Source organism: Polypterus senegalus, chromosome 5, assembly GCF_016835505.1.
Source record: "Polypterus senegalus isolate Bchr_013 chromosome 5, ASM1683550v1, whole genome shotgun sequence".
In the NCBI taxonomy this organism is placed as follows: Eukaryota; Metazoa; Chordata; class Cladistia; order Polypteriformes; family Polypteridae; genus Polypterus; species Polypterus senegalus.
In genome coordinates, this window is record NC_053158.1 from 5,925,372 (window position 1) to 5,948,569 (window position 23,198).

General features: G+C 41.3%; 1 protein-coding gene across 1 annotated transcript in view; it reads left to right on the plus strand.

The window, feature by feature from the left end:
• Positions 1 to 14,461, plus strand: part of LOC120530125 (charged multivesicular body protein 4b-like) — a 40,115-nt gene extending 25,654 nt beyond the window's left edge. Inside the window, exons 2-5 of the mRNA XM_039754307.1 lie at positions 5,731 to 5,908; positions 6,003 to 6,117; positions 9,730 to 9,841; positions 12,657 to 14,461. Coding sequence (XP_039610241.1) covers positions 5,731 to 5,908; positions 6,003 to 6,117; positions 9,730 to 9,841; positions 12,657 to 12,718 — 467 coding nt within the window. The 3' untranslated portion in view covers positions 12,719 to 14,461. The remainder of the gene's footprint in view (positions 1 to 5,730; positions 5,909 to 6,002; positions 6,118 to 9,729; positions 9,842 to 12,656) is intronic.
• The last annotated feature ends 8,737 nt before the right edge of the window (positions 14,462 to 23,198 follow it).

The following is a 23,198-nucleotide window of genomic DNA, read 5'->3' on the forward strand; positions in this document are numbered from 1 at the left end:
TAAGCTTTCATGTGACATACAGACGGTGGGCTACGACTCGCCTTTTTACGGCGACTTTGATATCTGACAACTTCTTTTTTATTTTGGCACTGTGCGACTTTGTGAACGTGAGCCTTCAAGTTTCTCCAACACACTATGTCACTCGATCAACTTCCTTTTGTTGATTATACCACGGTTTATTTGAACAAATACAGTGATCCCTCGCTATATCACGCTTCGACTTTTGCGGCTTCACTCTATCGCGATTTTTTTCTGATACACGCTTACGTCACTACGCATGCGCTTTCTAAGAACTTTTATCTAAGCCCCACGATGGCTCCTAAACGTGCTGCTTTTTCTAAGCCTTCTGACAATAAAACTAAGCGCCGGAGGAAGATGCTTACTATCCAGGAGAAGGTGAAACTCTTGGATATGATTCAAGATGGCAATACCCTACAAAAGCCTCCTCACGCATATGAAAAGCCAGCGCCAGCAACTACCTATCAAGATGTTCATCAGTCGCGCACCCAGACACCCACTGCCTACTCCTAGTACTTCTTCACTGAAGACAACGACGCACCTGCTGAAGATACTGCACCACCTGAAGACTCTCCTACTGAGGTCGTGCCTTCATAAGTTAGTGGTTGTGTGCAATTAAATGTACAGTACAATAATCTACTTTATAAAAGCGTTCGGGATTGTCCTTCCGTCCCGTGAGTGCAAAGCGTAGCGGTATTCCGCTTATTACAGACTTACTACTTGCGGCTTGAGGCATGAAGCGATGCGATGTGAGCAGAGTTCTGCTGCTCTCATCGTTCCCTTGCTTTTGTGCGCGATGCGCTGGAAAAATAGACAAAATGATGTCTCTGGAAATAATGAATGTTGATGGAGTACAAATGCCTCACCGCGTAGTAAATATCAGGGGAGATGGTGCTTGCTTATTCTCATCTATAGCTTATTTAGTGCATGAAACTCCGTCTTTAGCGGTACAGATTCGGGCTGACATTGTATGCGACTTTGGACAGGCACTTGAGGGGATAAAAACGTAGGTTTTCGGGAGATGTTATGAATGGGCACTTTGATGTTCTCATTCCCTACACTTACATGTCTGATGTACACATGGAGCGCACAAAAATTGAGGATAAAAGTCGGTCGCCTTAAAAGGCGAGTGTGCCTAGTAATAATATGATATTTGTAACGTCTAATATGTCTTATTTTCTCTTATTTTGTCTAATATGTTGGGTTATACGAGTGTAATGGTGACTAAAGGGTGTTATTTCATGTCTAGAGGGCTCTAATAATGTTAAAAAAACGTATTTAGAAGGTCGTAAACAGGTTTTCTATACTCTAACTGCGAAAATATTCGATTTATAAATAAAGAATCCTACTTTGCGAAAATTCATTTATCACGGTAGAGTCTGGAACGGATTAACCGTGATAAACGAGGGTTCACTGTAGTACGTTTTTCCTTTGCCTCCATTTGGTATTCGCTGAAATTCTTATAGTTTCCCCCGTGCTTTTCCCATTGTCTTTTCACTGAAGGCTGAGCTTAAGGCCGATTTATATTGATTTGTAGTACTAGGGTCTTGTACCGTGTTAGCCATTATGAATGTAGAGAAGAGCCAAGCAAAATGACACCTTTTACTGGCTAACTAAAAAGATTACAATATACAAGCTTTCGAGGCAACTCAGGCCCCTTCTTCAGGCAAGATGTCAGGTTAGGGGCCTGAGTTGCCTCGAAAGCTTGTATATTATAATCTTTTTAGTTAGCCAATAAAAGGTGTCATTTTGCTTGGCTCTTCTCTATATTGATTTGCAAATTCAAAGAGGAGGAATTGGGGCGAGACAGCAGGCGCATGCACGAGCGTTACTTTTGATGCTGACCGGGATTTATGTAGCAGAAGAATGTGGAAGTTGGCGACTGCACAGATTCCTGCATCTGGATTTTTCTGTGCGTAAGCACATTTTGGCCTTTGTGCTTACGTCATGTTATAGTGCGAGTTCTACGCACGGCGTTATACACGAGGCCCGTGTTGTTTTGAAAAAATGCGTCTCCGCTGTTCCGATACTCCTGACACATAAGGGATTACCAAAGGTTTTTCCTTCAGGCAGCGGTTGTCCCTCCTCTCTCCTGGATTGCTTAGAATATTCTTTAGGTGTCTTCCATGCTTTGACAAAAGTACAGCTGGGATAACCACACTTTCTCAGGACCTTTTTGATATGACATTCATCTGCTTCCCTGGCCGCTGTGTCTGTGGGTATGGTGTTTGCTCTGTGTTGTAGAGTCCTGATGGCACATATTTTGCCATTTTTAGTGGATAGTGAGAGTCAAAGATCACATCATTGATCACACGGCCCATTGTTAGTCAATGGTTTTAGTTCGGTCATTAGGTCAAGGTACTGTTTATAAGGTTGGAGAAACCTGCAGTCAACTGAGACTGAGGAAGTCACTTGGATGACTGATGAAACGTATCTAACTGGAAAAGAACAATGTCCAGATGAACTGAATCAACTGTCTAGAATTAAACGGGGTAGTGAAATGCTAAACTCTTTCAACAAATAACACTGGACAACAAACAATTCAAACACTTTGGTTTGCATTTAGATTAGATTAAATTACATTTATTAATCTGAAAGAGAACTTCAGATACATAGATGAAGAAACATAATAAAACGAGGATACGGACTCACAGGTCACATAATACAATCGATTAACCGATCGATAAATAAAAACTGTGCACATCTTTCAAAGTGAACTTAAAGATTACTCCACATGCTTTGAATTGCCTGATAGCAGTGAGCAGAAAAAGACCCACAGAGGTGCTTCTTAGCACACCATGGTGGAATGAGCCTGCTGTGGCTAGAAGTGTGCTGAGAGAGAGAGAGAGAGCGCCTCCTGGAGGAGATCTTTCATGATGGCATCCAATTTTACCACCATTCTGTTTTCCATTGTGTCCAGGAATCGGCCTATGATGGAGAAGGCTTTCCTGATAAGTGTGTTCATTGTGCTGCTTTTGAGCTCCATTTGATTCCCCCTGGAGACTACAGCATAGAACACCACACTGGCTTACTGCACACATCAGGAGCTCTGAGCCTCTTCTTGACGTCCAGTCTGCTTTGGCCCGTCTTGTGTTGTCAGACCAGTCCGGTTTGCTGGCACTTGTAGCTCTGCACCACTTCCAAGTACCCACCCTGACTGGTCTCAGAGGCTCTTTGGCATTTCAGAAGTCCATCACCAGCTCTTTGGTCTTGCTGATGTTGAGTTGAAGGTGGTAGGTACTACCTGCATTACTTGACTCGTCTCCATTATTAAAGCATCCTGTAGATGACAAGCTCTGGTGTTGTGCTGGAAGTGTGCTGTGTGGAGGGTGAACAGGAAAGGAGACAGGACAGTATGCTGAGGTGCTCCAGTGTTACACACCACCATTTATAACACACAGTCCCTCGGTTTCACAAATTGCTGTCTGTTGGTCAGGTAGTCCATGGTCCAGGATTTTTTTTTTTTGACCCGTTCCTCACAAAAATCACTATATCTATATCTATCTTTATCTATATCTATATAACACGTGGACAAAATTGTTGGTACCCTTCAGTCAATGAAAGAAAAACTCAAAATGGTCACAGAAATAACTTTAATCTGACAAAAGTAATAATAAATAAAAATTCTATGAAATTTAACCAATGAAAGTCAGACATTGATTTTCAACCATGCTTCAACAGAATTATTTAAAAAAATAAACTCATGAAACAGGCCTGGACAAAAATGACTGAAAATAATGTGACCAAAGGGACATGTTAATCCAAGGTGTGTCCACTAATTAGCATCACAGGTGTCTACAATCTTGTAATCAGTCAGTGGACCTATATATAGGGCTCCAGGTAGTCACTGTGTTGTTTGGTGACATGGTGTGTACCACACTCAACATGGACCAGAGGAAGCGAAGGAAAGAGTTGTCTCAGGAGATTAGAAAGAAAATTATAGACAAGCATGTCAAAGGTAAAGGCTATAAGACCATCTCGAAGCAGCTTGATGTTCCTGTGACTACAGTTGCACATATTATTCAGAAATTTAAGATCCATGGGACTGTAGCCAACCTCCTGGACGTGGCCGCAGGAGGAAAATTGATGACAAATCAAAGAGACGGATAATACGAATGGTAACAAAAGAGCCCAGAAAAACTTCTAAAGAGATCCAAGGTGAACTTCAAGCTCAAGGAACATCAGTGTCAGATCGCACCATCCATCGTTGTTTGAGCCAAAGTGGACTTCATGGGAGACGACCAAGGAGGACACCATTGTTGAAAACAAATCATAAAAAAGCCAGACTGGAATTTGCCAAACTACATGTGGACAAGCCACAAAGATTCTGGGAGAATGTCCTATGGACAGATGAGACAAAAATTGAACTTTTTGCCAAGGCACATCAGCTCTATGTTCACAGACGGAAAAATGAAGCATATCAAGAAAAGAACACTGTCCCTTCTGTGAAACATGGAGGAGGCTCTGTTATGTTCTGGGGCTGCTTTGCTGCATCTGGCACAGGGTGTCTTGAATCTGTGCAGGGTACAATGAAATCTCAAGACTATCAAGGGATTCTAGAGAGAAATGTGCTGGCCAGTGTCAGAAAGCTTGGTCTCAGTCGCAGGTCATGGGTCTTGCAACAGGACAATGACCCAAAACACACAGCTAAAAACACCCAAGAATGGCTAAGAGGAAAACATTGGACTATTCTAAAGTGGCCTTCTATGAGCCCTGACCTCAATCCTATTGAGCATCTTTGGAAAGAGCTGAAACATGCCGTCTGGAAAAGGCACCCTTCAAACCTGAGACAACTGGAGCAGTTTGCTCATGAGGAGTGGGCCAAAATACCTGCTGAGAAGTGCAGAAGTCTCATTGACAGTTACAGGAATCGTTTGATTGCAGTGATTGCCTCAAAAGGTTGTGCAACAAAGTATTAAGTTAGGGGTACCATCATTTTGTCCAGGCCTGTTTCATGAGTTTATTTTTTAAAATAATTCTGTTGAAGCATGGTTGAAAATCAATGTCTGACTTTCATTGGTTAAATTTCATAGAATTTTTATTTATTATTACTTTTGTCAGATTAAAGTTATTTCTGTGACCATTTTGAGTTTTTCTTTCATTGACTGAAGGGTACCAACAATTTTGTCCACGTGTGTATATATATATAAAATAAAAAAAAATCCAATGTTTGTCTGTCTGTATGTCTGTTCACTTTTCATGAGTGAACTACTTAACAGATTTAGATCGGGTTTTTCTTTTTTCTATAATTTGCTTTCATTTTGAGACTTCTCTCATCGCACTAAGAATCAGAGTTCGCTTGCAGGAGCGATATATTCGCACTAATCCGAGACAGAGGTTCCGGACTGATGGGAGGGGGAAGCGTGACGTCAGGAGCCGGGCGGGGTCCTCATCGCTGTCCTGTTTCACTACTATGTGGGTGGAGCCCCCAGGGGATGGCTAGTTGTAGAATAAGCAAATCTCGATCTCTTGTCTCGCTTGCTTTGCTTTACTCGATGACATGTCAGAGGCAGGCAGGTACACAGGGGATGATGGCTTTTCATTTTATTAATTTTCAGGAAGCAGACGGCACTTTTTCAATGAGCTGTAAGGGGATCAACAACTTTGTCCACGTCTGTAAAAACTGAATGTTCCTTTTGTATGGATGAGTGGGTCGTCTTTCGAAATTTATTTCATAAGGATGCTTTACTAAAATTTGAAATGTTTTCTTAGCTGCCCTTCAGGCACTGAAGAGGAAGAAGAGATTTGAGCAGCAGCTGTCCCAAATTGATGGGACCTTATCGACCATCGAGTTCCAGAGGGAAGCTCTTGAGAACGCCAATACAAATACAGAAGTCTTGAAGAATATGAGCTACGCTGCCAAAGCCATCAAATCTGCCCATGAAAACATGTAAGTAGGCAACATGGCACTGTGGGTAAGGCTGGTAAGCACTCCTTTGTTTCCCGTTCTTTTAAAAGCCATAGCCAGTATCTTATCATTCCAGGGACTTGGACAAAATCGATTCACTAATGCAGGACATCACCGAGCAGCAGGAAATCGCACAAGAAATTTCAGACGCCATTTCCAGACCTGCAGGATTTGGAGAAGAGTTTGATGAGGTCATTTTTTTTCTTCTTCTTCTTCTCTGCTTTTATCTCTTGAATTGGTTTCATGTTTGGCATAAAGTAAAATCCACCCTTAGTTTACTATTCAGTAGCCATGGATTATTCCAGAGAAATGAAACGGTCCAAGAAAATCATTACCAATCTATACCGATGGAACTTCTTCCATCAGGCAGGCGTTATGGATTAATATACAGCGAAAAAAATGGATAGAACAACAGATTTTTCCCCTCAGGCTCAGAAATGGTTAGGTCAGTTTCACCCCCCTAAACACCCCAAGCATCCCAGGGTTTCGCAGCACTGGTCACATATTGTTAATTTTTCTTTATTTCTAGTGTTTATTTCAGTATTTGCTTTATGAAGTTGCACTCTGCAATATATATATACAATGAACTCCCAGGGACGTAAAAAATATTTCGTTATAATGAGATTCTGTATTTGTTACTATATTGCTTTCTTTAACTTGCGCCCAGGCGTTCGCAATCATTTCAATAACTTATTTCGCATTAATTTTAATCTCCTCCTGCCTACAAGTTATGCTGACGAGAATTTTTGTCAACATTTCCTTGCGATAATACAGTTTCCCGAAGTGCGATTGCAGCGTCTGTGGAAGATTGTTTGTCTGTTGCTGGGGCAGGGCAAAAACAGGCTCATAGCGCCGCAGTGAAGTGACACAGAAGCGAATCATAAAAGATTGGGGTTGCACTATAAGTCCCTGTCTTGTACCCCAAAACACGAGGCTGACTCTCAGTACTTTAGCAAAACCAGCTTTATTCAGCTTGAAACTGGAACGGCACAGTTATCTATTGTAGCGTGATCTGCCACTCTGCTATACACAGACACAGCAGTCCGGCTGCATCACCCATCGATATCTTTTCTGTTTGCTTTGGCTGAGAGACACAGAATATCATTGAGCCTGCTGTTGCCCCCTAGATATATATATATAGATATATATATACACAGATATATACACACACACACACATATACATATACATATACATATACATATACATATACATATATATATATATATATATATATATATATATATATATATATATATATATATACTGCTCAAAAGAATTAAAGGAACACTTGTTAATCAGAGTATAGCATAAAGTCAATGAAACTTATGGGATATTAATCTGGTCAGTTAAGTAGCAGAGGGGGTTGTTAATCAGTTTCAGCTGCTGTGGTGTTAATAAAATTAACAACAGATGCACTAGAGGGGCAACAATGAGATGACCCCCAAAACAGGAATGGTTTAACAGGTGGAGGCCACTGACATTTTTCCCTCCTCATCTTTTCTGACTGTTTCTTCACTAGTTTTGCATTTGGCTACAGTCAGTGTCACTACTGGTAGCATGAGGCGATACCTGGACCCTACAGAGGTTGCACAGGTAGTCCAACTTCTCCAGGATGGCACATCAATACGTGTCACTGCCAGAAGGTTTGCTGTGTCTCCCTGCACAGTCTCAAGGGCATGGAGGAGATTCTAGGAGACAAGCAGTTACTCTAGGAGAGCTGGAGAGGGCCATAGAAGGTCCATAACCCATCAGCAGGACCAGTATCTGCTCCTTTGGGCAAGGAGGAACAGGATGAGCACTGCCAGAGCCCTACAAAATGACCTCCAGCAGGCCACTGGTGTGAATGTCTCTGACCAAACAATCAGAAACAGACTTCATGAGGGTGACCTGAGGGCCCCATGTCCTCTAATGGGCCCTGTGCTCACTGCCCAGCAGGGAGCTCAATTGGCATTTGCCATAGAATACCAGAATTGGCAGGTCCACCACTGGCGTCCTGTGCTTTTCACAGATGAGAGCAGGTTCACCCTGAGTATATGTGAAAGACGTTAAAGGGTCAGGAGAAGCCGTGGAGAATATTATGCTGCCTGTAACATCGTTTAGCATGACTGGTTTGGTGGTGGGTCAGTGATGATCTTGGAGGCATATCCATGGAGCGACTCACAGACCTCTACAGGCTAGACAACGGCATCTTGACTGCCATTAGGTATCAGGATGAAATCCTTGGACCCATTGTCAGACCCTACGCTGGTGCAGTAGGTCCTGGTTTCCTCCTAATGCACGACAATGCCCGGCCTCATGTGGCAAGAGTATGCAGGCAGTACCTGGAGGATGAAGGAATTGAAACAATTGAATGGCCTTCACAATCCCTTACTTAAACCCAATAGAACATCTGTGGGACATTATGTTTCGGTCCATTAGGCCGCAGGTTGCTCCTCAGACTGTACAACAGCTCAGGGATGCCCTCATACAGATCTGGGAGGAAATGCCACAAGACACCATCCGTCGTCTCATTAGGAGCATGCCCCGACATTGTCAAGCATGCATACAAGCTCGTGGGGGCCACACAAGATACTGAAAAGCATTTTGAGTAGCAGAAATTAAGTTTTTGAAAAATGGACTAGCCTGCCACATCTTCATTTCACTCTGATTTTAGGGTGTCTACACAATTGAGCCCTCTGTAGGCAGAAAACTTTTATTTCCATTAAAAGACTTGGCATCCTTTTGTTCCTAAGACATTGCCCTGTCGTTATTTGTATAGATATCCAACTTCATATTGAGATCTGATGTATCTAATGTGGTTCTTTAAAGTGTTCCTTTAATTTTTGTGAGCAGTTTGTATGTATCTCTATATATCTCTATATATATCTATATATATATATATATATATATATATATATATATATATATATATATATATATATATACACAGATTTTAGGACCACCTCACCACTTTTTTTAAGTTTAGCTCTTGGAATTCTAAGCAGACACTCATTTGAAGATCTAAGGTTATGATTTGGGGTGTAAGGTGAGAGTCATTCTGAGATACAGGATGGAGTAGATTATTGAAGGCTTTCTGATCCATAAACAGTATTTTAAGGTCAATTGTAAATGGCACCGATAACCAGTGTAGTGACGCTTAGACTGGTGTGATGTGCTCATATTTTCTTTACCTAGTTAAGATTCTGGCAGCTCCATTCTGCACTCGTTGTAATCGATTGATGTCTTTTTTGCGTGGTCCTGAAAGGCGTGCATTACAGTAATCTAGTTGACTAAGAACAAAAGCGTCAACTAATTTTTCACCATCTTGCAAAGTTATAAGGGGTCTAACGTTTCCTATATTCCTTAAGTGAAAAAATGCTGTCCTGGTAACTTGATTTAAAATTCCAGTCCGAGTTGATAATTACCCGTAAATTCTAACTTCCAAATACATTTATCCATCCATCCATTTATTATCCAACCTGCTATATCCTAACACAGGGTCACGGGGGTCTGCTGGAGTCAATCCCAGTCAACACAGGGCACAAGGCAGGAACAAATCCCAGGCAGGGTGCCAGCCCACCACCGAGTGTGTCACACAATGTTTCAGCTTTGACATGTCTACGTGTGTTCAGTACGCCAAAATAAGCTTTTACATAGCACAGCACTAACAAAAAGACGTGTGCATTAGACTTTCAGCTTTGTCTTTTTTTCTTCTATCAATTATACTGCTGGACCTAAACAGTAAACCCCAAATATTACAGAGTTGGTTAAAATGCCACTCCTCAGTAATTTTTATTTCTTGCTCTCCCATATTCACCTAGGATGAGCTGTTGGCTGAGCTTGAGGATCTTGAGCAGGAGGACCTGGATCGGCACTTGGTCACAGCTGGAGGATTGCCTAATGTCCCATCGTCATCTTTGCCGTCTCGGCCTGGTAAGATCAGCTTTAGAAGACAAAAGGGCACAGAGTCTTTATTTAAGATTCACAAGAAAGTACAGGCATGACTCTGCCATCTCAGAGGGTGTAATGGGTCTGAGTAAAACTGTAAGGGGTGGTGTTGAAGTACCTGTCTGTGCCCATTCCACCGAGTCTCTTAGCACGCTTGTGTCTCAGGACTGAGGATATTAAACGTATGTTGGCCATGTGTGTCCATGTCTATGTCACTTAGCCTGGGAGTGGTTGCTCTGGGGCTAAGGATCTGCTTGGGTATTTGGAAGATTGCAGGTTCAAATCCCATTACTGCCAAAGGGGTTAGGGTTCTGTCATTCTGTCTATCTATCTGTCTAATCCTGCCTACTATACTAATATTAAAGTAAATCTGTCTGTCTAATCCTGCCTACTATACTAATATTAAAGTAAGTCTGTCTGTCTAATCCTGCCTACTATACTAATATTAAAGTAAGTCTGTCTGTCTGTCTAATCCTGCCTACTATACTAATATTAAAGTAAATCTATCTGTCTGTCTAATCCTGCCTACTATACTAATATTAAAGTAAGTCTGTCTGTCTGTCTAATCCTGCCTACTATACTAATATTAAAGTAAATCTATCTGTCTGTCTAATCCTGCCTACTATACTAATATTAAAGTAAGTCTGTCTGTCTAATCCTGCCTACTATCCTAGTACTAAAGTCTGTCTGTCTGTCTGTGTCCATGTCTATGTCACTTAGCCTGGGAGTGGTTGCTCTGAGGCTAAGGATTTGCTCGGGTATTTGGAAGATCACAGGTTCAAATCCCATTACTGCCAAAGAGGATTCTGCTCCATTTGGGTCCCGGAGCAAGACCCTTAACCTGAAAGAAAACTATACAGTGGCTGACCCTGTGCTCTGACCCCCTCAAAGGTCATGATAAAAGACAACTTCTCCTCGGGGATTAATACAGTGCACCAAATAGTTGATTCCATGTTGTAGACTTAATGAAAAAGTTGTAACACTGTACTTTGTTTTAGAAAAAGGTTGGTTAAGAAATAGATTTAAGTGGTTTGTTTTTCTATTTTTTTTAATATACTGTATGAATTTAAGATTTTTTTTTAAATGTTCTGTAATTTTCAACTTGTCACAGAAACAAACTTCAAATAGAAAAGGAGGTCAGAGTGTCAAATCTCGAATATCAAACCAAACCTGGACAGGCTGTGTACTTTAAAGCAGGCACATATTAGTCATTAGATCTACGCCTTAGAAATGTTTGATTTTAATTTGAGTCATAATGCATTCATTCTGATTATATGCTTGCAAATTTAAATTTGAAATAAAAATGTAAAAAATTAATTTTGATGTCTTGTTCATTTATTCGACGGCGTGCCCCACAGTTTCATAACTGCTGCATTAGGGTTATTTTATATTTTAATCGGACTACTGTATGTGTGATGCACGTTTCTTTTAACGTGTCACCCTACTGCTCTCAAGATTGTGTTACTGAGTTTAGCACGATGCAGTCAGCCTGTCAACACAAGTTTAATGATTTCTGAAATATTGAGACAGATAATTTCATCCAGGAGAAAGCGTATTGCAATTATTCAAACATTTGCCTCTGGAAATTTATTCAGTGGACGCTTCTGCTTGCAGCTGCTGGTAGGGTGTCTGAAGAAACTGCATGAGAAACGCACAAGTGCAAACTACAAAATCCTTAGCAGTAACCCGGTTAAGGGTTTATATGGCCACATAATTGGGTTATACAGTGTGTGGAGAATTCTACCACCGATAATCTGGATTCTCAGAGGTCAATAACCTGATATCTCTAACCAGAATGAGGGTTTACATGGCATTTAGAAGTCAGATCTTCTGTGAATAATATAACTGGATTATTGAGGGGCACGTCACAATAAAAGTCACAAAATGGCAGTTAGCGGGTTTACATGCACTGCAATGTCCCGGTCAACTCACAAAGATCTGATTTCTAAAAATGCTACGGAAACCCCTTATTCCAATACCTCGGAAACTGCTTGCTCTAAAATGTTCCATCTTTTCTGGGACGTTGTCATCCAGAAGCGCTACGCAACGCAAAAACAACGAACGCATCATTTTCCACAAGGGAAACTGTAATTTTTAAATTGGAAAATCGATTTTAGATTTTCCAGAGAGGCACAAAGAGACGCTGTGCTAAATTCACATTGTCTCGACAGATCGAACATCGTTGCATCAGAATCCTAACGTAATTCGAAAGCGAGTTTTTGACGGCATCACCAAATTCTCCTTTACGTGACAGTAAATTCACGTTGGTAGTGAGGGCAATAAATGAAACTGATCTGACCGGCGTACTACAGATTCTGCAACTGTGGGGGAAAAAAAAAAAACGCCCAAGAACATGGAAGTGACAGAGGATTTACGGAGTCACGTTCTTTGTTTTCCACCCCAAAAGAAACCTTTAAAACCTCCAGAAAACTCGTTTTAGTGAGTTTCGCATTTCACACGGTGCAGAATCGCCTGCAAAATGAGATTTAATAATTTAAATTTAATGATTTTCTCACTACTCAAAGCGCTCTGCAATTGCAGGTTAAGGGCCCAACAGAGCAGAGTCCCAATTGGCATTTACGGGATTCGGACCGGCAACCTTCCGATTACCAGTGCAGACCCCTAGCCTCAGAGCCACCACAGTGGTGTCCGGTCCCCTCCATACTGTATGGGAATTGAATCTTGTCAGTTTTGCTCATCACTAATTATTACGTGAGAATGCTGATTTTCTGACTGTATGGTTTGCAGGACTACAATGAAACTTATATAATAATAAATGAACTCCTTTCTTCTTTCTCAGCTTCAAAAAAGAAAGTGGAGGTCGATGAAGACATGGAGCAGCTTGCAGCCTGGGCTTCATAAGAACAGTTTCCCATTTTGGATTACCAGATGTCAACATTAGAGAAGTCTACGAACTTTATTAATGATTTTTTTGTAGGGTTTGTAATTTGAAAAAACACTCATTTTTCTGTTTTTTGGGGATTTTAACTGTAACAGTAAATGTCTTTTGTAAACTCATTTCCCACAGTAATTTTTAGCTTGGGCTGCGTGGCGATGTTGAGAGCCGTGCTCTGCAACTGGTGTGCTGGGAAGCCACCTAATGTTTTAGAAATCTGAGGGCAAATAAAATAACGAGTGGAATGTTAAAATCCAAATAAAAAGGGAATGGGATCGACCGATTGTTACAGCTAAAAGCTACGAAATCGCAGTGCGTGTTCTGCCAGCCGGCACTGCTGCGTCTCTAAAGATCTGTGCGAACGGCCAGTCATCTGCAAACTTAATGACCTCATGGTTGTAACGTTTGACTGCTTCAGAGGCTACATCCCATAATCGAGCATTATTTAAAAGATTTGCACAAATAAATTAAACACGTTTATTGTAAATTTGGTGGCTGTGATGTTGGTCTTTAATAAATACCCTTTGGTTTTGTTCTCAAATGATATCCGGTTATGCTGTGTGGATTTAATATCTGAGTTACAACAGCCGATCACACAGTATCGAAGGCTGAGGAGCTCTTGTTCTAGACATTCTGCTCCGTCTAGTAGTCTTTGATCATTTATCTTTATTACGTTTCTATCTTATGGAGGCTCAAGTTGGGGCTACACCATGGCTATTAGAGGATTTCCTCATTCCAGACTTCATGAGCTTTCCAATTTTGTAGTTTTATCATTGTAAACTGTTGATTTCTTTTAAATTATTTATGCATTTTACCCTTTTTGTTTATTAGCAGTAATTTTGCTGTATTATGTAATATAATACTGAATATTCCACATTCTATACGTATATAAAAATCTTAAAAGATACGATGTTAATTCAGAGAAAAGCGTCAAGGTAGACAAGATTGTTATCAAAAAAGCAGCCTGTGCCGAGTCCTGTTGGCCGCATTTGCACTTCCAGTCAGGCTAAGTGCAGTTATAGTAAGCACTCTTGCTTTTTTTTCTATTTAAATTGTCATTTGTCTCTGATGTCACATGTCTGCTTTCCAAATGTGTGCGTAAAAACAAAGGAGAAGACCAGGGCTGTGAAAATTGGCGCACAAAACCTTCCTCAATTTATCATACCTCTCTGTCTCCCAGATTTATGTGTGGAATTCATTATACAAATACGTTCCTCTGTTCACCGTACCTCTGACCCAACAAAATGAATCTGTGGAAATCGGTAAAGAAAACCTTCCTCAATTCATTGTACCTGCGTCTCCCAAATCCATTACTGTACCACCGACTACAAAAGTAATCTGGTGAACTCGGTAAGCAAAACCTTCCCCAATTTATCGTATGTCTGCCTCCTAAATTTTACTGTGGAATTCAGCAAACAATACGCTCCTCTCTTCATTGTACCTCCAGCCTAAAGAAATTCACCAGACTTCTAACCCAGCAAAATTAATCTGTGGAAGTTGGAATTCTCAATTTATTATACCATCATCTCCCAAATTTTATCAGTGGAATTCAGTAAACAAAACCTTCCTCTATGCATCATACCTCCGACCTACTGAAGTGAATCTGTAGAAGTTAGTACCCAAAACCTTCCTCAATTTAATATACCTCTGTCTCGCAAATTTATCTGTGGAATTCAGTAAACAATACATTCCTCTATTCATCGTACCTGCGACCCAATGAAAAAAACAAAACCTTCCTCAATATATCATATGCCCGTCTCCCAAATGTATATGTGGAAGTCGGTACATAAAACCCCCTCAATTTATTGTACCTTTAAATACCAAATTTGTCCGTGGAAGTCGGTACACAAAACTTTCCTCAATTTATCAAATGTCTGTCTCCCAGATTTATCTGTGGAATCCAGTAAACAATACATTTCTCTATTCATCGTACCTCCGACCCAACGGAGTTCACTGTACCTGCGACCCAACGAACTTGATTTTGTGGAAGTCGGTATACAAAACCTTCTTCAATTTGTTGTACCTCTGATCCACAAAATTCTTCTGTGGAAGTCGGTAAACAAAAGCTTCCTCAATTCATTGTACCTACATCTCCTAAATTCATTGTACTTCTAACTACAAAATTAATCTGTAAACCTTCCTCAATTTATCATACCTCTGTCTCCCAAATTTATCTGTGGAATTCGGTAAACAATACACTTCTCTATTCATCGTACCTGCGACCCAATGAAATTGATTTTGCGAAAGTTGGTAAACAAAACCTTCCTCAATATATCATATGTCCGTCTCCCAAATGTATCTGTGGAAGTCAGTACATAAAACCCCCCTCAATTTATTGTACCTTTAAATACCAAATTTGTCTGGAAGTCAGCACACAAAACCTTCCTCAATTCATCATACCTCTGTCTCCCAAATTTATCTGTGGAATTCAGTAAACAATACATTTCTCTATTCATCGTACCTGCGACCCAACAGAGTTCACTGTACCTGCGACACAACGAAATTGATTTTGTGGAAGTCGGTAAACAAAACCTTCCTCAATTTGTTGTACCTCTGATCCATGAAATTCTTCTGTGGAAGTCGGTAAACAAAACCTTCCTCAATTTATCAAATGTCCGTCTCCCAAATTCATCTGTGGAATTCAGTAAACAATACATTTTTCTATTCATCGTACCTGCGACCCAACAAAATTGATTTTTTGAAAGTCGGTACACAAAACCTTCCTCAATTTGTTGTACCTCCGATTGCATGAAATTCATCTGTGGAAGTCGGTAAACAAAGTTCGTAAGCAAAGCCTTACTCAGTGTATCTGTGGAAGTTGGTACATAAAACTTTCTTCAATTTGTTGTACCTCTGATCCACAAAAATTGTCTGTGGAAGTCAGCGCACAAAACCTTCCTCAATTTATCATACCTCTGTCTCTCAAATTTATCTGTGGAATTCAGTAGACAATACATTTCGCTATCCATTGTACCTCCGACCCAACGGAATTCAACGTACCTGTGACCCAACAAAATTGATTTTGTGAAAGTCGGTACACAAAACCTTCCTCAATTTGTTTTACCTCCGATCCACGAAATTTGTCTGTGGAAGTCAGCAAACAAAATCTTTCCCAATTTATCGTACCTCCGACTCTCACTCCTCAGTTTGTAATTAGACTCGTATATTTGCTGTGTTGGTTGAAAACCGCTAACATACAAGACACAAGGCATTTCATCGCTGCCTGCGTGAATCACCAGGCCACATTTTAGCGCCGTAACCTATTAAAGGCTATAGAGATGTCCTTGTGACCTTTTTTTATATTGTTAATCAAAGAAGCTACAAAATATACAATATTTTTATCGAAGGGCAGGAAGAAAAAATAGCTTTGTCAGATTAGTGTTTGTGAAATTGGAGATTTGAACACATGCCAGATTTTAATCAGCTATGACCCCAGTAACCCAATAACTGTGACTCCAACTGCGTGGTCCTGTCTGTCGCTGTGCTACTCAAATGGACTCCCTAGCAGGTATTCACCTCTGTGGCATTTGCTAATTAAAGTACGGCCTTATTTCTGTCACCCGCTCACTCTTCTCACTCACGCTGTTGCCAATGCAGGACAGGACAGGACGTGGCTTTTTCGTGTTCTTTCTCTTTTTTCCAGGCTGCCATCTTTAAACATGCAGCACATATGACATCAAACTCTTTTAATGCAATGTAGACTTGTGGGGTCCTGGAGCAAACACCCACCAGGCTGTACTGCACGTCACTGTTATTAGAAAGCTCACTTATTACCCACAGTTCCCTTACACATTCATGGATTTTTGTTGCACTTGCCTGTTTTTATTTCTGTCACGTCTTTTTCTAACCCACTTGGTCCTTATCAGGGTTAACATGGGGGCTGGAGCCCATCCCTGGTAGCATAAGGGTGCAAGGCAGGAACAAATCCCAGAGAGGGTGCCAGTAAACACACACACACACCCCACGCACACAATTTACGTAATCTGCATGTCTTTGGGAGGACACCAGAGCACCTAAAGGAAGCCCACACAGCGATGGGGAGAACGCAGGGACGTAAACCCTGGACCCCCTGCCCTCTTGTTACAGAAGGTCTGCACACGTCTTCCATTAAATTTAGCGTCCTGGTAAAATGTTTTCTTTTTTTTCACCTGCACTCGTAGAAAAATTTCACCTGAAATGGCAGACCACCTTCTTTATTTATTTATTGCTCACTCCTCATCGCCACAAAAAAAAAGATTGCCGAGTTCCCTAATCTTTGTTTGACCATTGTTGTTTGATCTGGGGGGCTACAATTTATTTTTGGATAACCCAACTGCTTTATTGCCAACATGTACTGACATTTTACACACACGGTCCTTACGACTGAGATCATTGGTTTCAAAAAGGGCCTTGCAGAACGACGGGATGCTAACTGCAGTTGCATTTTGTTTTATTCAAGGTTGATGTGTAGCTTGTTGCATCTGTGCTCTTTTGTATGGAGCCATATTTTTGACAAAATTAAATATGCAAATAGATAAATGTGTGAGTAAATAAATAAAAACCACAATGACATGCAAAAAAAAAAAAATAATAATTGTTCCATGAAATACTTGTAACTTTTTATTGAATGCATTTCATTATCCATCCATCCATTATCCAACCCACTATATCCTAGCTACAGGGTCATGGGGGGGTCTGCTGGAGCCAATCCCAGCCAACACAGGGTGCAAGGCAGGAAACAAACCCTGGGCAGGGTGCCAGCCCACCACAGGGCACACACACACACACACACACACACACCAAGCACACACTCGGGACAATTTAGGCTCGCCAATTCACCTAACCTGCATGTCTTTGGACTGTGGGAGGAAACCCACGCAGACATGGGGAGAACATGGGGAGAACATGCAAACTCCACACAGGGAGGACCCGGGAAGCAAACTCGGGTCTCCGAACTGTGAGGCAGTAGTGCTACCCACTGCGCCACCCGCATTTCATTATTTCGTAGCTTTTCCTGCATCAGCTTGAAATGAAAACTGTCATCATCACCAGTCAAAGCAGACAGGGCGGGCTCAAGTGAGTGCTGTGTTTTGATTGGTGAATCGTCGGTAAAGGGGCGGTGCCCTGACACAGGACTCCCAAGGCAAGCAAAAGCGGCTGCTCAGAGCTGTGAGTGTGTGCGTCTGTGGAGGACACAAGTGGCCAGAATGGCCCCGCAAGTGACAACTTCAATCAATGAAGCCCTCCATTCATCATCATCCTCTTGGTGGTCTGCATCTGACATGTGGTGTCTGTCTATAAATGTAGACCTTAACAGCCGAAGATTTATGTGCAGTCCACCCATGAGTCACCTATCAAAACACATGACCCGCTAGAGCCCACCTTCATAACTTTTAACAGGTAATAATAATATTTATATAGTGCCTTTCTTTCCTGTACTTGAGGTTATCATTTTAAGTCTTATTTCATGTTGCACACGTTGTCTCTGAAATGAATGATTGAAGAAATAGTTAAATAAATACATCAAGAAAAAGCAATGAAAAACACTGAATTATCATTTATCTAAAAAAATATATATAATTAATACTGTGTATGAATATTATAATAATTGCATATTTTTAAGTTTGTTTAAAATATTTCTCCATACTTTTGCACAAGACTTGACTGCCTTGCGTTGCTTCGCTGGTTTGAAAGTCTTTCTGACGACTCTCTGTAATTCTGTAAATGACTTCTTGTATAAACTGCATTTTAGTTTACAGATATCTTACTCAAAATTACAGTCTTGTTTTTCCAGGACTTTATGTACAAATTAAATGAAGGAATGAGAAAAATGTACAGAAATAAAACTGAACGAGACAGATCTGTGTGCTGGTTCTTACAGAAAATGATTGATATTGCAGTGCACCGTTGGAAGAAAATGGTTGTGTAAATGAGAAGGGTCTGGCGGCGGACCTCCCTGTGGCCGGAGGTGTGAAGTGGAGGGTCTGGGCACGGGGCAGTGCAACAGTGGATATGGATGCTAAAGAGAAATAAATAATGACCATATTTAAATATATTTAAATTATATTTAAATATAAATGAACATATGCAACCTTTAAAACAAAAGATAATATATTTCTATATATTTAATAAATTCTAATTAAAATATAAAATATATTCATTATCCAACCTGCTATATCCTAACTACAGGGTCACGGGGGTCTGCTGGAGCCAATCCCAGCCAACACAGGGCACAAGGCAGGAAACAAATCCCAGGCAGAGTGCCAGCCCACCGCAGGGCACACACACACACACACACATTAGGGACAATTTAGGATCACCAATGCACCTACAGTTGTGCTTGAAAGTTTGTGAACCCTTTAGAATTTTCTATATTTCTGCATAAATATGACCTAAAACATCATCAGATTTTCACTCAAGTCCTAAAAGTAGATAAAGAGAAACCAGTTAAACAAATGAGACACAAATATTAGACTTGGTCATTTATTTATTAAGGAAAATGATTGAATATTACATATTTGTGAGTGACAAAAGTATGTGAACCTTTGCTTTCAGTATCTGCTGTGACCCCCCAATAACTCAACTAAATGTTTCCGGTAACTTCTGATCATTCCTGCACACCGGCTTGGAGGAATTTTCGCCCATTCCTCCGTACAGAACAGCTTCAACTCTGAGATGTTGGTGGGTTTCCTCACATGAACTTCTCCCTTCAGGTCCTTCCACAACATTTTGATTGGTTTAAGGTCAGGACTTTGACTTGGCCATTCCAGAACATTCACTTTCTTCTTCTTTAGCCATTTTTTGGTAGAACGACTTGTGTGCTTAGGGTCGTTGTCTTGCTGCATGACCCACCTTCTCTTGAGATTCAGTTCATGGACAGATGGCCTGACATTTTCCTTTACAATTCTCTGATGTCATTCAGAATTCGTTGTTCTATCAATGAAGACAAGCCGTCCTGGCCCAGATGCAGCACAACAGGCCCAAACCATGATACTACCACCAGCATGTTTCGCAGATGAGATAAGGTTCTTATGCTGGAATGCAGTGTTTTCCTTTCTCCAAACATAACGCTTTTCATTTAAACCAAAAAGTTCTATTTTGGTCTCATCCGTCCACAAAACATTCTTCCAATAGCCTTCTGGTTTGTCCACGTGATCTTTAGCAAACTGCAGACGAGCAGCAATGTTTTTTCTATACTTGGTCATTTATTTATTAACGAAAATGATCGAATATTACATATCTGTGAGTGGCAAAAGCATGTGAACCTCACGGATGATCTAGTTAGTTTGAAGGTGAAATTCAAGTCCGGTGTTTTCAATCAATGGGATGCCAATCAGGTGTGAGTGGACACCCTGTGTCATTTAAAGACCAGGATCTATCAAAGTCTGCTCTTCACAACACATGTTTGTGGAAGTGTATCATGGCACGAACAAAGGAGATTACTGAGGACCTCACAAAAAGAGTTGTTGATGCTCATCAGGCTGGAAAAGGTTACAAAACCATCTCTAAAGAGTTTGGACTCCACCAATCCACAGTCAGACAGATTGTGTACAAATGGAGGAAATTCAAGACCATTGTGACCCTCCCCAGGAGTGGTCGACCAACAAAGATCACTCCAAGAGCAAGGCACACGTGTAATAGTCAGCGAGGTCACAAAGGACCACAGGGTAACTTCTAAGCAATTGAAGGCCTTTCTCACATTGGCTAATGTTCATGTTCATGAGTCCACCATCAGGAGAACACTGAGCAACAATGGTGTGCATGGCAGGGTTGCAAGGAGAAAGCCACTGCTGTCATAAAAAAACATTGCTGCTCGTCTGCAGTTTGCTGAAGATCACGTGGACAAACCAGAAGGCTATTGGAAGAATGTTTTGTGGACGGATGAGACCAAAATAGAACTTTTTGGTTTAAATGAAAAGCGTTATGTTTGGAGAAAGGAAAACACTGCATTCCAGCATAAGAACCTTATCTCATCTGTGAAACATGCTGGTGGTAGTATCATGGTTTGGGCCTGTTTTGCTGCATCTGGGCCAGGATGGCTTGTCTTCATTGATAGAACAACGAATTCTGAATGATATCAGAGAATTCTAAAGGAAAATGTCAGGCCATCTGTCCATGAACTGAATCTCAAGAGAAGGTGGGTCATGCAGCAAGACAACGACCCTAAGCACACAAGTCGCTCTACCAAAGAATGGCTAAAGAAGAAGAAAGTGAATGTTCTGGAATGGCCAAGTCAAAGTCCTGACCTTAATCCAATCAAAATGTTGTGGAAGGACCTGAAGTGAGGAGTTCATGTGAGGAAACCCACCAACATCCCAGAGTTGAAGCTGTTCTGTACGGAGGAATGGGTGAAAATTCCTTCAAGCCGTTGTGCAGGAATGATCAGAAGTTACCGGAAATGTTTAGTTGCAGTTATTGGGGGGTCACAGCAGACACTGAAAGCAAAGGTTCACATACTTTTGCCACTCACAGATATGTAATATTCGATCATTTTCCTTAATAAATAAATGACCAAGTATAATATTTTTGTCTCATTTGTTTAACTGGTTTCTCTTTATCTACTTTTAGGACTTGAGTGAAAATCTGATGATGTTTTAGGTCATATTTATGTAGAAATATAGAAAATTCTAAAGGGTTCACAAACTTTCAAGCACAACTGTAACCTGCACGCCTTTGGACTGTGGAAGGAAACCCACGCAGAACATGCAAACTCCACACAGGGAGGACCCAGGAAGCAAACCAAGGTCTCCTAACTGTGAGGCAGCAGCAGCACTACCCACTGTGCCACCCTATAAAATCTATGTTTGCTATATTATAAAACACTACGTTTTGGATTTGGCGATCCTGTTTTTAAGCATTCAGCCCTCTGGATTGATTCCTTTCTTCATTAAATGGCAGCCAAACAGAAATGAGATGTGAAACGAGCCGACAGATGAGCAGCTAAACTGGGATTTCAAACTCCAGCCAATTTCACTCCCAACCAGTTCTTTAATGAGAAGCCGATTCTTGGTATTAATTAAAGCCGTTATTGAATATCACCACTTGTTGCTGCTCTCATTCTACCACAGCAGTCTGTTGATTTTCTGTTTTTTTCTAAGAGTCCAGCATCAAGATGTTTTGGTGACCTGAGCAGACCAACATGAGCGAGACCTTCACCTTTCTTTATTTTCAGGTTCAGCTGGTCATGTGGTGGATTGTTTTGTGTCTCATTATTGTTTGGCTGCTCATTAAGGAAAAAGAAACAACTAAGGGCTCCGAGGCATGTCAATTAACACAAAGGCAAAGCAGCTCACTAATGAAGAAGATGGTTAGGGTTAGGGTTAGGGTTAGTAGTCGTCCAAAAAATACTCAAGTAAGAATAAAAAAGTATTTGGGGGAAAAGACTACAGGCAGTCCCCGGGTTACGTACGAGATAGGGACTGTGGGTTTGCAGTTAAGTTGAATTTGAATGTAAGTCAGAACAGGTCCATTATTTTAATAAGTGCTATTGTTGACTGACTGTAACCAAATGCTCTGCCAATGAATGATGGAGTTTCACCTCCCTGACCTTTTTATTATTTCTACTTTATTTTCAGTGGTGATGGTTTTTCTCTTCTTTATTGTATCACCAGCACTTGCATCAGATTTGTGTTTCAGAGACATTGTTGAAGGGTGAAGACAAAAGGTTAGGATGAGCTCTTCTGCACAGCACTGTAACATGCTATCACAGCAGGAAGGCACCCGTCGTCAACACGTCTGATGTACTGATGAGAGACAACTTCCTGCTATGTGCGTAACGGTACAAGCAGGCTTGCTATTGAGAATGAATGGGGGCGGCGAGGGGGTTCATCACCAGCCCACCACACAGTCACCTCCACTGCAGTATGCTGCCTGCAGCGCCCGTCCACCGAGAACGAACATGGTGCGGCCAAGGCCGGGTAGTGGATCACCCAACCCCAATTCAACAGGCAGCCATCTGAGGCACACTACAGTGCTACCCCCGCCACCCTGTTCACCCTCAATAGCCTCCGTTCAGCCACAACCGGGTCAGCGCTTGCAGCATCACCAGCCGTGTGTGCTGCAACGCCCCCCTCCGCTCCATCCAGCCTGCGTCGTGTCAGGAGCAGTAGCTGCAGTGGCGTAGTGGGCGGGCAGCGAACCATCGTCCTGCACACAAGCGATAGCTGTGGCCCCGGTGACTATGAATCACGGGTCACCACTTGCCCCCCCGAGGGACACTACACTGTGCGAGCAGTGACACCGCTTGCAGCATCCCCAGGCCGAAGATGGCAGAGCGGCAGTTACTGAGGCGCATGCATCGTTCGTAAGTCGTAGGTCGGATGTCCGTAAACTGGGGGCTATCTGTACTCAAGTACTGAGTAACTGGTTGATCACAATAAATGATTTATTTTTTAGAAATATTGTAATATGACAGACAAAAATATAAAACAATGTGCAAATTCTGCTATTTCCAAATAATAAAATAAA